We start from the raw sequence: 17,539 nt of genomic DNA, 5'->3' as shown, positions 1-17,539 counted from the left end.
GAAGCTCAAGAAGTCAAATCCCAAGATTGGTTTATATGGCAGCTATATCAGGTTATGAACCGATTTGAACCATACTTGGCACAGTTGTTGGATATCATGACAAAACACGTCGTGCAAAAACTCATTCAAATCGGATAAGAATTGCGCACTCTAGAGGCTCAAGAAGTCAAGACCCAAGATCGGTTTATATGGCAGCCATATCAAAACATGGACCGATATGACCCATTTACAATATCAACTGACCTACACAGATAAGGAGTATTTGTGCAAAATTTCAAGCGGCTAGCTTTACTCCTTCGGAAGTTAGCGTGCTTTCGACAGACAGACGGACGGACGGACAGACGAACGGACATGGCTAGAACGATATAGAATGTCGCGACGATCAAAAATATATATAATTTATGGGGTCTCAGACGAATACTTCGAGCGTTTACAAACAGAATGACGAAATTAGTATACCTCCCCATCTTATGGTGGAGGGTATAAAAATAAACCGATCTGAACCATATACGACACGGATGTCGAAAAGCCTAACATAAGACTTTGTCAAATTTCAGTGATATCGGATTATAAATGCGAATTTTATGGGGCCAAGACTTTAAATCGAGATATCGGTCTACATGGCAGCTATATCCAAATCTGGACCGATCTGGGCCAAGTTGCATAAAATGTCGAAGAGCCTAACTTAAAGCACTGTCCCAAATTTAAGCGAAATCGGACAATACATGCCTCTTTTACTGGCCCAAAACCTTAAATCGAGAGATCGGTCTATATTGCAGCTATATTCAAATCTAGACCGATCTGGGCAAAATTGAAGAAGGACTTCGAAGAGCCTAACTAAACTCACTGTCGCAAATTTCAGCGACATCAGACAATAAATGCGTCTTTTATGGCCCAAAACTTAAAACCTAGATATCTGTCCCGAATTTCAGCGACATCGGACAATAAATGAGCATCTTATGGGCCCAAAACCTTAAATCAGGAAATCGGTCGATATGGCAGCTATATCCAAATCTGAACCGATCTGGGCCAAATTGAAGACAGATGTCGAAGGGCCTAAGACAACTCACTGTCCCAAACTTCAGCAAAATCGGATAATAAATGTGGCTTTTATGGGCTTAAGACCCTAAATCGGAGGATCGGTCTATATGGCAGCTATATCCAAATCTGGACCGATCTGGGCCAAATTGACGAAGGATGTTGATGGGCCTAACTGTCCCAAATTGCAGCGACATCGGACAATAAATGCGCTTTTTCTGGCCCCAAAACCTAAAACCGAGAGATCGGTCTATATGGCAGCTATATCCAAATCTTGGCCGATCTGTGCCATAATGCAGAAATATGTCAGGGGTTTAACCTTACTCAATGTCCCAAATTTCGGCGACATCGGACAATAAATGCGCTTTTTATAGGCCAAAGGCCATAAATCGGAGGATCGGTCTATATGATAGCTATATCCAAATCTGGACCGATCGCAGCCAAATTAAAGAAGGATGTCGAAGGGACAAATGTAACTCACTGACCCAAATTTCGGCGATATCGGATAAAAAATTCGCCTTTTATGGGCAAAAAACTTTAAATCGAAAGATCGGTCAATATTGCAGCTATATCCATATCTGGACCGATCTGGACCAACTTGATGAAGGATCTCGAAGGGCCTTATACAACTTACTGTCTTAAATTTCATTAAAATCGGACAATAAATGTGGCTTTTATGGGCCTAAGACCCTAAATCGGAGGATCGGTCTATATGGCAGCTATATCCAAATCTGGAAAGATTTGGGCCAAATTGACGAAAGATATCGAAGGGCCTAAAACAACGCACTGTTCCGAATTTCAGCAAAATCAGATAATAAATGTTGCTTTTATGGGTCTAAGACTCTAAATCAGAGGATCGGTCTATATGGCAGCTATATCCAAATCTAACCCGATATTGGCCAAATTGACGAAGGGTTTCGAAGGGCCTAACAGAACTCACTGCCCTAAATTTCAGCAAAATCGGATAATAAATGTGGCTTTTATGGGCCTAAGACCCTAAATCTGAGGATCGGTCTATATGGCAGCTATATCCAAATCTGGACCGATCTGAGCCAAATTGGCGAAGGATGTCGAAATGACTAACACAACTCACTATTCCAAATTTTAGCGAAATCGGATAATAAATGTGATTTTTATGGTCCTAGGACCCTAAATCGGACGATCGGTCAATATGGGGGCTATATCAAGATATAGTCCGATAGACTCTGTGCAAAATTTCAGCTCAATATCTCTATTTTTAAAGACTGTAGCGTGATTTCAACAGACAGACGGACAGACGGACGGACATGTCTAGATCGTCTTAGATTTTTACGCTGATCAAGAATATATATACTTTATAGGGTCGGTTGTGTGTTCCTTATAGACTCAGAAACGGCTGAACCGATTTTCTTTAAATTTTCACAGATGATGCATAATGACCCCGTGGTGAAAATAGTACTACATTTTTTGATATCTGAAGGGGGGCGGACCTTCCCCCTTACCCTAATTCTCAGAAACGCCAGATCTCGGAGATGGGTGGTGCGATTTAAACCAAAATTTGTGTGCTATCCTATAGTACCCTAAAAATTAAACATTTGGCGTCCAAATTTCAGATGGGGTACCTAGTTGGGTTGCCCCACCTTAAAACCTACCAAACATATATTTAGAACAATCAAGACAATATGGGACTCAAATGAAAGGTATTTAGGATAAGAAAACGTATCTGATATCCAATTGTCGGACCAAGTGCTAGGGGGACCACCTCAAGCCCCAATACACCCCTAAATCAGACATATTGACCGACCATGGCAATATGGGACTCAAATAAAAGGTATTTGCGGGTAGAATACGAAACTGATATCCAAATGTGGGACCACGTTTCTGGGGGTCCACCCCTTCCCCAAAACATCCCCCAAACAGGACTTATTTACTGACCATGGGAATATGGGGCTTAAATATAAGGAATTTGAATGTAGAATACGAATCTGATATCCAAATATGGGACCAATTGTTTGGGGGGCCGTCTCTCACCAAAAACATCCTTTAAAGGGAACAAATTTACGATCATAGAAATATGGGGCTCAAATGAAAGGTCTTTGGGAGTAAAGCACGAATTTGATATCAATATTCGGGAAAAGTGTGTATGCGGCCACCCCACCCCCACAACACCACCCAAGTAGCAAGCATTTTCTGACTACTACAATATGAGGCTCAAAGTGGAACACGAATTCGATATATATTTTCAAGGCCAACTCACTGAGTGGCCGTCCATCCCCCATAAAACACCCCCCAAGCCGGTCATGTTTGCCGACTATAGAAATATGGGGCTCAAATTAAAGGTATGTGGGAGTAGACCACGTATCTGATATCAACATTAGGGGCCAACTGTCTAGCGGACGTCCCACCACCATAACAACCCCCAAATAGGACTTATTTGCTCACCAAGACAATTTGGGTCTTAAAGAGAGTGGAACTAAATATTCATAGTTTTTAGGGGCCAATACCCCAAACCGGACATATTTGCTGACATTTGCAATAAGGAGTTTAAATGAGATTAAAAAACGAATTTGATATCCAATTTTGACGGCAATGGCAACATGGGGTTCAAATAAATGATATATAGATATATGTGGAGCTTAAATGAAAGGTATTGGGGGGTAGAACAAGAATGGATACCCATTTTCGGGACCAATTTTCTGGGGGTCTACCCCTTTGCCAATAATTGCACCCTTTGGGGGTTCAAGAAGTAAAATAGAGAGATCGATTTATATGGGAGCTGTATCGGGCTATAGACCGATTCAGACCATAGTAAACACATATGTTGGTGGTCATGAGAGGATCCGTCGTACAGTTGTTGGATCATAACAAAACACGTCGTGCTAAATTTCATACCAATCGGATAAGAGTTGCCCTCTCTAGAGGCTAAAGATGTCAAGACCCAAAATCGGTTTATATGGCAGCTATATCAGAGTATGGACGGATGTGAACCATACTTGGCACAGTTGTTGGATATCATAACAAAACACGTCGTGCAAAATTTCATTCTAATCGATTCTAATAAGAATTGCGATTAATTCTAATAAGAATTGCGCACTCTAGAGGCTCAAGAAGTCAAGACCCAAGATCGGTTTTTATGACAGCTATACCAGGTTATGGACCTATTTAAACCACACTCAGCACAGTTGTTAGAAATGATACTATTGTAAATCACTATGTGCAAAATTTCAGTCAAATCGGATGAAAATTGCGCCCTCTAGAGGCTCAAGAAGTCAAGACCCAATATCGGTTTATATGGCAGCTATATTAAAACATGGACCGATATGGCCCATTTACAATACCAACCGACCTACACTAATAACAAGTAGAAAGGCGTTAAGTTCGGCGGGGCCGAACTTTGGATACCCACCACCTCGGGTATATATGTGTCAACCCCTAATATTAATACACAAAACTCCCAAATACCAATAACTTGACGTTTAGTTAGATTTGCCAATCTAACTAAATGCATTTTGCTTTAAAACCATACTTGTCATAATTAGACTTCCGCAAAACTTTACAAGGCAACTGTCTCTTTTCGCTTGTAATCTTTGCACTGGTAAGATCCAACTTTGTAAATAAATCCAAAGTTTTGAATTCCATCCTCACTTGTTTGTTTTTACTCCATTGGTTTTCTTCCTATATAATACTTGGAAATACACTCTCCACTACTTCTTGCGGAGACCATAAAGTCTATCACCAGCAACAATTCTTGGACTTTGTGATTGGCTCATGAGACGTTCCTATATCTCCTGCAGATCGATTCCAATTTTGTATACACAATCATTTTTTGGTCCTTCGAACCGGATACACAAACCTGCGTACATATTTGGAGGACTCTCTGGGATTTCAATTCCGCCGTTTTCAACTCAACAGCATTGGAAGAAAACAGGTTGGTTAACTTTGCTTTTTTGTGTCCCTAGTCATTCATATAACAAGTGTGATAGAGTGAGTTTGGAAGTCCATGTGCTTAGTTAAGAAAGGGCGAAATACGTCACATGTGCTTTGGGAAATTATATTTATGTAGAAAAGAAAGGAATTATATCTATTTAAAAAGGCTGTGACTACAAAAGGAGAGAGAACGACGTGTTTTTTGAATGCACTGAATAAACTATAAGTCATTTCCGCCACGTGCCATCAAGAACAGATTAAGTCCACAAAACAGTGTTCACGGTAGAAGAATAGAAGGCTGGTTGAAAACTAATAGGTTAATGTCGAATTGCCTGGTGAGTTTCTTGTTTATAACAGTTCAGGACGGCAGAGACCTACTGAAATATGTAATTATTGTTTGCCGAAGCAATTAAAAGTGTGTAAATACGGTGGGCTTATTTTTCTACACGTGATGCCAGAGTTTGTATTTTTAGTCAGTAGCCAATGCGAAAAACATTGTGCACTGTAATATGCAGCATATGTATGCATGAATGTTGTATTTTTTTGCAGCTTTTTATATGTTCCATGACTTTCTCCCCTCCCCCAAATCTTGATATCAATCCATTTGCTTGCATTTTTATTGTAATCGTTCTCATCCCGCCATCTCAGTAGTTTCTAAATTTCCTGTAGCAACAGCACACCAGCTCCCATCCTCCCCTCTACTCCTTTGTACTTAGCACCATACTCCCATCTCACCTACTCCCCGCTCCATATTAGACGTGCACTTCTATTTTATATTGGAATCAATTTCATTGTGTTTCATATTCTCGCGAGTAGGAGAAATAAGAGAATAACTCTCTTTGGATTTATCGTCCCAATTGATTTCTTTTGCTTGGCAGTGGTCTTGCTTCCACTCATTACTTCAGTAGAAACTATATGTCAGTGCGGACAACTCGTACCACAGGGGTACAATTGTTTGATGACACCACTTCTGATCGGTATTACTAGTGCAGGCACATATCACTGTGACATAGATTCCATACGATTGCTGCTTTATATCTTTTCTATAACATCTCTTTGTGACAATTGGTATTGCAATAGACGGGAATGCTATTTACCTTTCGAGATGAGTACTTTCCGAAGTAATAGTTCCAACACAGGCTTGGAAGTCCCAACAATATCTTAATCCCATCACCGTTGTGAACTGCCGTGAGGTTGTTTGTAATCGGAGCTCTCATTCTCTTGAGTGGAATTTCAAGCCATACCTCAACCCACATACAGAGAGTCTTCGTTTTTGTTTTGTTTTTCACTGCGCCTTCATTCTCTCATCCATTTCGGGGTCATTGAACTTTGAATATAAATTTCTTGTATCAGCTGTCTTATGACGTCATGACTTTACATAGGCCTGGCGTGTATTCTACAGTGGTTCTTTGTCTAGAAATTCGTAGCGATATTATGAGCTGTTGATATACGTAAGTTCAATTTCCTCGGATGTCCAGATACCAGTATTTGTTTCACATTAAGTAAATGCTGATACTAAATTGAATTAAATTAAATGAAATTATTTGGGTTTTAGGAACTCATTTGGATCGAATTCTAGAAAGGTTTTTTTGGTTGTGGTACATATCGAAGTTTTGCATTTAGTTTCTTCGAAAAGGGTCTCATTGGGAGGTCTATGTTTTCGGACAGGATATTTTTGTCTCCCGGTCTCTAATAGATATTTTTCTATTGGGCTCTTGGGTCATATATATTACGATTTTTGTCCTTCTTTCTATGCTTTGATAGGAGGGTTTTTGCGGTACTCTAAATTCTTGACCCACCAGTCTAGCCCATATTAATCTCGCGCCCATATCACATCGGTCCTTATTGCCACCATGTCTTTGGATAGATTTATACGACTTTCAGATAGACTGGTCGAATTTGAGGCAAATTTGAATGATAAGCGGACCCAATTAACGTCTAGGTTTGTCATTGAGACCCATAAAGACGAAGTCAAAGATATCTGGGAAAGATTAAGGGCCTCATATGAAGAGTGCCTTTCCGACTTCGAAATTGAGGCTGTCGAGGAGGCTCAGACTGATGCTAAGACATCTAAAGGAAACGAAGATATCGCTTCCGAGATAGAGACCGTGAAGTTCAAATTTAGGAATGCTTTTGATACATACTGTCGCTGTGTTGCGCACTTAGGAGAATTGCTTCAGGAGATGCCCGCTCCTCGCACCGATCCCACTTCAATTCCAATTCAACAACCAGGTTTTAAGCTTCCACCCTGTGAGGTCCCAGTCTTCGGCGGTGATTATCCAGCTTGGCCTACCTTCCGAGATATGTTCACCGCTATATGTATTAAGAACCCAAGGCTCACCCCAGTTGAAAGATTGTTCCATCTCAATCAACGAACGAAAGGGGAGCCAAATGACATCGTAAAAAAGGTGCCTTTGACTAACGAGAACTTTTCTATTGCTTGGAAGAACCTGTGTGCCCGATACGAGAACAAAAGAGTCTTAGTGAATATCCAACTAAAGACTCTCTTCAATTTACCTTTGATTCAGACCGAAACGGGTACTGCCCTGAAGAATTTGCAAAGAGATATCAATGGTTGCATTTCTTTGTTGAAGCTCTATGCTATAGATGTTGAGAGTTGGGACCCTATTTTTGTCTTTATATGTTCTAATCGGCTCCCAGATGTTACTCTTACGCTCTGGGAGCAATCTCTTCTTGATAAGACGGTGATACCAAGATGGTCTGATTTTGATTTGTTTTTGACGAATCGTCACCGAACACTTGAATCTGTATCGGAGATCCGCAGAAAGGAGTCAGCTTGCTCCAGTCCAAGGCAAGTGTCCGATAAGTCCAATCCGAGAGATGGTAACAAAGCCATTAAGACGTTTCAGAATAAGGTGACACTGTCGAACTGTCGACTGTGCACAGGTGAAAGCCACGTGATTCGGAAATGTCCTAAATTTCTGGAGATGACTCAGAATCAGAGATTGAATGAGATAAAGAGAAACAATCTCTGCCTCAATTGCTTCTCTAAAGTGCACTCCGTGAAAAATTGCTCAAGCAAGTTTTCCTGTTACAAATGTGGCAAACGCCACAATACGCTACTTCATCGGGAACAAGATTCTACAATTCCTACCCAATCCAACTCGAATATTGCTTCCAATCCTTCGCCATCTCCGAACAATACCAATGCAGTCCATATACAGTCCACTAACACCGGAGGTGGAATTATACAGAGCTGCTTTTCCAGCCAGTCTAAGGCCGTTCTTCTTGGCACAGCTTTGGTCACGGTGTGCCACAATGGTTTGCAGTACCTTGCTAGGGCTTTAGTGGATTCAGGATCTGAGGGCACCTTTGTTTCTGAGAAACTGTTCCATAACCTGAAACTCCCGTTCAAACGGGCCTGTGCTGAGATTTTAGGATTGAACAATACTACTTCCGCTTCCGTCCAAAGGGAATGTTCATTCGTATTAGGTTCGAGTAAAGATGAGAGTTTTCGATTCACTGCGGCGGCACTTGTCGTACCTCATTTGTCAGGGAGGCTTCCGTCAAGAACTATTGACCCTGAATCAATTTCCGACTTGCCAGATATTCCGTTGGCTGATCCTAGGTTCTATGAGAGCTCGAAGATTGATATTTTGATAGGAGGTGATATATTCCCCTTCATTATGCTTCCTGGCGTAAGGCATGGAATTTGCGGTTCATTATTGGCACAGGAAACAGTGTTTGGATGGATCCTTACAGGACCAGTTCCTGCGGAACCCAAACACATATCCAAGATTGTTTCCTATTTTTGCGAAATCTCCTTAAATGAGGAGATTTCACGTTTCTGGGAGGTGGAGGACCTTCCTCGAAAGACATTCCTATCCCCTGCCGATCAATTTTGCGAGGATTTGTACGTTGCAACGACTAAAAGGAACTGCGAAGGGAGGTATATAGTAACCCTTCCGTTCAGGGAAGAGTTCCAAAGGGAGACAGTTTTGGGTCCTTCCAGAAATAGTGCCTTGGCACAGTTTCATCGGAATGAAGCCCGGCTTATTCGAAATCCACACTTCAAGGCAGAGTATGACAAAGTCCTTTTAGATTACATTTCCTTAGGGCATATGACTGAGGTATTTCCCCGAGACGAATCTGATTGTTCCAGACATTATTATCTGCCACATCACGCCGTAGTGAAACCGGATAGTACGACTACGAAGGTCCGGGTAGTCTTCAATGCTTCTTCTCCTACATCTAGAGGTTCTAGTTTGAACGAGGTTTTACACGCTGGTCCTGTGCTGCAACAGGACCTCGTCGTGCTTATACTGCGGTGGAGATTTTATCGCTACGTCTTTAATGGAGACATAACGAAAATGTATAGACAGATTTTGGTCACTCCCGAGCAACGACCATATCAACGTATACTATTTCGGCAGAATCCTGATGGGCATATTCGAGAGTTCGAACTCAATACTGTGACCTTTGGGGTCAATTGCGCCCCTTTTTTGGCAATTCGAACTATTAGGCAATTGGCAGACGATATACGTTCATTATACCCACTTGGGTCTGAAATCCTACGAAATTCCATGTATGTTGACGACGCTTTGGCGGGTGCCCACAGTATTCAGGACGCTATTGACTCCAGAATCCAGTTAATGAAGGCTTTGCAATCGGCGGGGTTCTCTATGAGAAAATGGACCTCTAATTCGAGAGAAATCCTCTCAGATCTTCCATCTGATCAGCTTCTTTATGAAGATTTCCTTGAGTTCGATAATCGCTCTACAACGAAGACGTTAGGGATACGTTGGAATGCATCATTGGATGCATTCTTCTTTACTGCAACGCCATTTCCTAGCAACTGCAGGTATACAAAGAGGGAAGTGCTTTCACAGATCTCCAGGCTTTTTGATCCGGCCGGCTGGCTTGCTCCATGTGTTGTGACGGCCAAACTGATAATGCAGAACATTTGGGCTGAAGGTACCAAATGGGATGACGAGATTTCTCCAGAGTCATTACCTAGATGGAAGTCGTTTCAGCACGCCTATCCCTCTATTAATAACATACAGGTTCCAAGATGGGTCGGTTTTAGTCCACAGTGTACCGTTCAGTTCCATGGTTTCAGTGACGCTTCGGAAAAGGCGTACGCTGCTGCTATCTATGTCCGTATAAGTGATGGCCAGTCCAATTTCGTCCATTTAGTTTCATGTAAAACTAAGGTGGCACCACTGAAGTCTATCTCAATTCCTAGACTCGAGCTATGTGGGGCTACACTTTTATCAGAAATGCTGGATCATTTGATTCCAGAGCTACCGATTCAGAATTATACAATTTTCTGCTGGACCGATTCGACGATTGTTTTGTCGTGGCTGGCAAAACCTCCAAGTTGTTGGTCTACATTTGTAGCCAACAGAGTATCGAAGATCACTCAGGTCGTGAGCCCATCAAACTGGTATCATGTGAGGTCAGAGCACAATCCTGCTGACTTGGCAAGCCGCGGTGCCCACCCAGAGGAGATTGCGACCAACCAGATGTGGTGGCATGGTCCTCCATGGTTGAGTGACCCTGGGGAGAGCTGGCCAACTCTTGAAGATTATCCGAAGGACACGATTGAAATCGAAAGAAAGAGTGTGCAAGTGCATTTTTCCTACTTCAGCCAATTTGAAGATGTCCTCGAAAGATTTTCCTCATTTGCAAGGGCAGTCCGAGTTATGGCATATGTTTATCGTTTTTTCTACCGCACTCATCCAAATTTTAGGTCTAGTTTCAACCGAAAGGACAAGAACATATACACTTCCGAGGTTAAACTAGTTCGAAATCGACTTATTTTGATGACGCAGAAGGCCTTTTTCCCAAACGAATATCTAGCCCTATCTTCTAAGAAACAGATTCCTTCTGGAAGTTCCATTTTGAATTTGAATCCATTCCTTGATGTGGAGGGCATCATAAGAATAAGCGGTAGACTTGTCTCATCTCCAGCTTTGTCCTATGACGAGAAACACCCAATCATCCTTCCGTATAATTGTCAATACTCTCGGTTGTTGGTGAAATTCATTCATGAGATTTCGATTCACGGAGGTAATCAACTAGTCCTTAGGCTTATTCGTTCACAATTCTGGATTGTAAGAGCTAAGAACTTGATAAAGACTACGATCAATAAGTGTAAGCCATGCATTGTGTACAAGCACAGACTTCAGGAGCAAATAATGTCCGCATTGCCCCCCGAAAGATCCGAATTTTCTAGACCATTCACCCACACAGGGGTGGATTTTGCAGGACCCTTTGACATAAAGTATTATGCCGGCCGATCCTGCCGCATTACTAAAGGGTACGCTTGCTTGTTCGTATGCTTTTCTACGAAAGCAATTCACCTCGAAGGAACATCAGATCTATCCACTAATACGTTCCTAGCTGCATTTGACAGATTTGTTTCCAGAAGAGGTTGTCCTCTCCACATCCATTCTGATAACGGTACCAATTTCGTGGGTGCCTCGAAAGTTATTGCCAAGAATTTCTTCCTGACCACCCAGCAAGCTGTCGAGTCCAACTATGCCCATCAGAATATTTCATGGCATTTTATTCCACCTGGAGCCCCGCACATGGGGGGACTATGGGAAGCTGGGGTAAAAAGTTTCAAGTCCCACTTTCGTAAAATGGCTGGGAATTTCAAGCATACATTTGAAGAATTTCAAACATTACTCTCCAGAATCGAGGCTTGCTTAAACTCCCGCCCATTATGTCCTCTATCCGAAGATCCATCCATTCTTTCCGCACTTACTCCGGGTCATTTCTTGATAGGGGCTCCTATCTTAACGCCAATAGATCCAAATATTCAGGAATCTCCTAGGTCACTTATCAATAGATGGCAGCGTTTGAAAGTTATTCACCAACACTTTTGTACTCGTTGGAAAGAGGAGTACCTCAAAGAGTTACATAAACGAAATAAGTGGAAAAAGCCCTCCGAAAACTTAAGTGAGAATATGTTGGTCGTAGTAAAAGAAGAAAATATGCCACCTAACGCCTGGCGATTAGGAAGAGTCATAAAAGTTCATCCTGGCAATGATGGTCGCGTCCGTGTAGCCGACCTTTTAACAGAGAAAGGCGCTATTACAAGACCAATTACCAAACTCGTGGTTATAAACAGCGATCCATCTTCCTGATTCCCTTTTCGTTCACATGCCTATTTACTTTAAAAATATACAACATGACGACAACATAATCGATTATGATTTATCTTAGCTCAATATGCGTGACCATCCAAAACCAAATCACTCATCGACGAAAGGAAACCGATCATATGTGTGTAGAGTATGCAGACACCCCCATGCATTACGTAAGTGTAAGAGATTCCTAGAGATGAATACCACCAAGCGCCTCCAGGTTGTGGATATGTATGGGTACTGTAAGAACTGCCTAGCTCACACCCACTCTCAAGGGAGATGTTTTACCACAACTGGCTGTCGATACTGTCATCAAAAACACCATTCTTTACTCCATCTACATCCCAGGCTTCAGCAAGATAGTGAGGCACTGCATAGACATAGACAAAGCACAGAATCTACACATCAGAACCGTTCCTCGAGATCACGATCAAATAATCCAAATCCAATTCCCCACAAGTCCAAACCGGAAATTAAATCTGCTTCTGGGTCCCAAGCTAAATCATCCACTGTATCCTTGTCGACAATCCTCAAACAAAATATAATTACTTTGCTACCCACAGCAATTGTCCAAATAAAATTCTCTAAGGAAATTATTAAAGTCCGATGTATTTTGGATTCCGGGTCTAAATACAGTCGTATATCTATGAAAATCGTCAATCAGCTACGGCTAAATACATATAGCCTTAATGAGGAAACCGCTTGTCCAATCACATTAACATCCGTATATGATCCCGATATAAATTTCGAAGTTACTCTCCGTGTAAGCAGCCGTATCTCCATCCATACGCCAGAAAGGTCATTGCCCAGTTCCTACAAAACAAACTTTAATAATGTTATGCTGGCCGATGCTAAATTCTACAGGTCTTCTCCTGTTGACATCATCTTGGGTGTAGACATTTACTCACGCGTTATTTGTGAGGGCATCTTAAGCCGGCCAGGTTTACCGACTGCACAAAACACTATTTTTGGGTGGGCTATCTATGGTAATTGCTCGATTTGAATACACTCTAGTCCGAAATATCCCAGACTCACTCTTAACCATTAAAGTCTTATTGCATTTTGAAACTAATGACACAAGGACATTTAGCAAAGTATTAACCACCTATTCTGAATATATAAACCTATTATTAATCTCATACCCCTATCAATCTATATATACTATTAGATTCTTAGTACATAATATTGTATATAACTAATGAAGAATTGAATTTGTATAAATGAATTAACTGAAGGCAAGTCTAAGTATGTCATGCATGTGGAGAAATTTTATTGCAGGATACTGCAAGAGGGGGCGGAATGTTTATGTTACAATGAACATAAACCCTGCATTTTCCCTACCTATGTGTCAACCCCTAATATTAATACACAAAACTCCCAAATACCAATAACTTGACGTTTAGTTAGATTTGCCAATCTAACTAAATGCATTTTGCTTTAAAACCATACTTGTCATAATTAGACTTCCGCAAAACTTTACAAGGCAACTGTCTCTTTTCGCTTGTAATCTTTGCACTGGTAAGATCCAACTTTGTAAATAAATCCAAAGTTTTGAATTCCATCCTCACTTGTTTGTTTTTACTCCATTGGTTTTCTTCCTATATAATACTTGGAAATACACTCTCCACTACTTCTTGCGGAGACCATAAAGTCTATCACCAGCAACAATTCTTGGACTTTGTGATTGGCTCATGAGACGTTCCTATATCTCCTGCAGATCGATTCCAATTTTGTATACACAATCACCACCTTTCATTAAAATTCGGTGAAAATTTCATACCTTATACTCATATACCTCATACCGATCTAAACTATATACGGCACGGATGTCGAACATAAGTCACTGTGCAAATTTCAGTGAAATCGGATTATAAATGCGCCTTTTATGGGGCCAAGACTTTAAATCGAGATATCGGTCTACATGGCAGCTATATCCAAATCTGGACCGATTTGGGCCAACTTGCATAACACAAAGCACTGTCCCAAATTTCGTCGAAATCGGACAATAAATGCCTCTTTTATGGGCCCTAAACCTTAAATCGTGAGTTCGGTCTATATGGCAGCTATATTCAAATCTGGACCGATCTAGGCAAAATTGAAGAAGGACGTCGAAGAGCATAACCAAACTCACTGTCTCAAATTTCAGCGACATCGGTCAATAAATGCGTCTTTTATGGTCCCAGAACCTAAAACCTAGATATCGGTCTATATGGCAGCTATATCCAAATCTGGACCGATCTGAGCCAAATTGACGAAGGATGTCGATGGGCCTAACACAATTCACTGTCCCGAATTTCATCAAAATCGGATAATAAATGTGGCTTTTGTGGGCCTAAGACCCTAAACCGGAGGGTCGGTCTATATGACAGCTATATCCAAATCTGAAGCGATCTGGGCTAATTTAACGAAGGATGCCAAAGGGCCGAACACAACTCACTGTCCCAAATTTCAGCGAAATCGGATAAAATATGTGGCTTTTATGGGCCTAAGACCATAAATCGGCGGATCGGTCTATATGGGGGCTATATCAAGATATAGTCCGATATAGCCCATCTTCGAACTTAACCTGCTTATGGACAAAAAAAAGAATCTGTGCAAAATTTCAGCTCAATATCTCTATTTTTAAAGACTATAGCGTGATTTCAACAGACAGACGGACAGACGGACGGACATGTCTAGATCGTCTTAGATTTTTGCGCTGATCAAGAATATATATACTTTATAGGGTCGGAAATGGATATTTCGATGTGTTGCAAACGGAATGACAAAATGAATATACCCCCATCCTTCGGTGGTGGGTATAAAAAGTATTTGTGCAAAATTTCAAGCGGCCAGCTTCATTCCTTCGGAAGTTAGCGTGCTTTCGATAAACAGGCGGACGGACGGACATGGCTAGATCGACATAAAATGTCGCGACGATCAAGAATATATATACTTTATGGGGTCTCAGACGAATATTTCGAGTAGTTACAAACAGAATGACGAAATTAGTATACCCCCCATCCTATGGTGGAGGGTATAAAAAACCCTTATGAAACTTATAAGGTTTCCGCCTCCTTTGAAATTTATGTCGAATATCTTGAATAGCCGCTAGGACAAAATGAGTTAAAAACAAGTAAAAGCGTGCTAAGTTCGGCCGGGCCGAATCTTATATACCCTCCACCATGGATCGCATTTGTCGAGTTGTTTTCCCGGCATCTCTTCTTAGGCTAAAAAGGATATAAGAAAAGAGTTGCTCTGCTTTTAAAACGATATCAAGATATGGTCCGGTTCGGACCACAATTAAATTATATGTTGGAAACCTGTGTAAAATTTCAGCCAATTCGTATAAGAATTGCGCACATTGGGGCTCACGAAGTAAAATAGAGAGAACGATTTATATGGGATCTGTATCGGGCTGTAGACCGATTCAGACCATAATAAACACGTTTGTTGATGGTCATGAGAGGATCCGTCGTACAAAATTTCAGGCATATCGGATAATAATTGCGACCTCAAGGGGTCAAGAAGTCAAGATCCCAGATCGGTTTATATGGCAGCTATATCAGGTTATGAACCGATTTGAACCTTATTTGACACAGTTGTTGAAAGTAAAAATAAAATACGTCATGCAAAATTTCAGCCAAATCGGATACGAATTGTGCCCTCTAGAGGCTCAAGAAGTCAAGACCCAAGATCGGTTTATATGTAATCGGGTTATGAACCGATTTAAACCATACATGGCACAGTTGTTGGATATCATAACAAAACACGTCGTGCAAAATTTCATTTTGATCGGATAAGAATTGCGCCCTCTAGAGGCTCAAGAAGTCAAGACTTAAGATCGGTTTATATGGCAGCTATATCAGGTTATGGACCGATTTAAACCATACTTGGCACAGTTGTTGGATATCACAACAAAACACGTCGTGCAAAATTTCATTCTGAGCGGATAAGAATTGCGCACTCTAGAGGCTCAAGAAGTCAAGACCCTAGATCGGTTTATATGGCAGCTATATCAAAACATGGACCGATATGGCCCATTTACAATACCAACCGACCTACACTTATAAGAAGTATTTGTGCAAAATTTCAAGCGGCTAGCTTTACTCCTTCGGAAGTTAGCGTGCTTTCGACAGACAGACGGACGGACGGACGGACGGACAGACGGACGGACATGGCTAGATCGACATAAATTGTCGCGACGATCAAGAATATATATACTTTATGGGGTCTCAGACGAATATTTCGAGTAGTTACAAACAGAATGACGAAATTAGTATACCCCCATCTTATGGTGGAGGGTATAATACAAAACATCTCGGCATTTAGTAACGGTCCATTGCCACGGCTTATGTTTATTTGGCTAAGTATGCACATACTAATATATACAATGCGAATGTAGCTTTGAAATATTTATGAATTTAGATGTGTTTGCCCGAGGCAAAACCGTCTGAAATACAAACAATGGATAAGAGCTCATGAACGATGTGCACATTTTCTGTGAGGTGTTCTAAAAGAAGTGGCTTCAGTACAGTGGTGGCCGAAATTAAATGTTCCTTACACTAGATTTCATACTCAATCCACACGTACGCTTATGCTCGTTGTTTCGGTCGTTGTTCAGACAGCAACGAATGAACATGCGCATGGATGTATGCATCGTTTTTGTATTTTCGTTTTAAAAACAAAGTTATTCTGATGAAGCTCTAGGAAATAAAGGAGAGATTGAAAATTTTGTTAAATAATATATTTCCCTTTAAAAAAACATTAATCTTTTTGTCGGATAAATGAATTTTAATTATTAAGTTTTTTGCCTGTTAGGGCGAAAACAATTAATTTTCACATTTGTTTTGTTTGTTTCTCTTTCGAGACCAGCTTAATGATCGAAGTTTTTCTTTGCAGTCGGAAAATTAAAGCCAGATATCGCAACACACACCACAAAATTTATGTTCCTCGTTCGAGACGAGCTCAATGATCGGAGATTTTTTATAAATGGTAAAGGAAAGGCGGAGATAACAACACACAGCAACCACTATGGGACGCGTTTCGTCTTTGGTTTGAATATATTTCAAACATGTTAGGTGCGATGGCTTCAAAGGCCGTGCGTTGGTATGTTGTATTTGAATCGTATTAGTTGCGAAAACGCTTCGATGATACAATTTCCTCATTAAGCACGCTCGACAACCCTGTCTATTAGCTGTACTTTTTCATAATGCATGTGTTTTTTTGAAATGACAGACTTTTTTTCTGCGACAATTACACTACTTCCGTGGTACACATGACTCTGTGCATCTATTGGAAGATGTATTGATGGCTTCGAACGTTAGACAACAGCGACGGCCCTCGGTGTTGCTCCGTGTGCCCAGGTTCGAATACCGACAGGGCTCTGCCGAACTTTTTAATTTTCAAAATTTTTGCCTGTTGGGGCGAAGATCATTGAATTTCACAATTCTTGTCCGTTTCTCTTTCGAGACGAGCTCAATGATCGCAGATTTTCTTTG

General features: G+C 41.1%; 1 protein-coding gene across 1 annotated transcript; it reads left to right on the top strand.

Moving 5' to 3' along the window:
- The first annotated feature begins 6,797 nt into the window (after positions 1–6,797).
- LOC131996636 (uncharacterized) lies at positions 6,798–12,059 on the top strand. Its single transcript, XM_059366197.1, has one exon. It carries the CDS (start codon positions 6,798–6,800, stop codon positions 12,057–12,059), a length of 5,262 nt encoding a protein of 1,753 aa, XP_059222180.1.
- The last annotated feature ends 5,480 nt before the right edge of the window (positions 12,060–17,539 follow it).

Source organism: Stomoxys calcitrans, chromosome 1 (genome assembly GCF_963082655.1).
Source record: "Stomoxys calcitrans chromosome 1, idStoCalc2.1, whole genome shotgun sequence".
Taxonomy (NCBI): Eukaryota; Metazoa; Arthropoda; class Insecta; order Diptera; family Muscidae; genus Stomoxys; species Stomoxys calcitrans.
The sequence above is the reverse complement of the archived record's forward strand: the minus strand, read 5'-3'. Positions and strand labels throughout refer to the sequence as shown.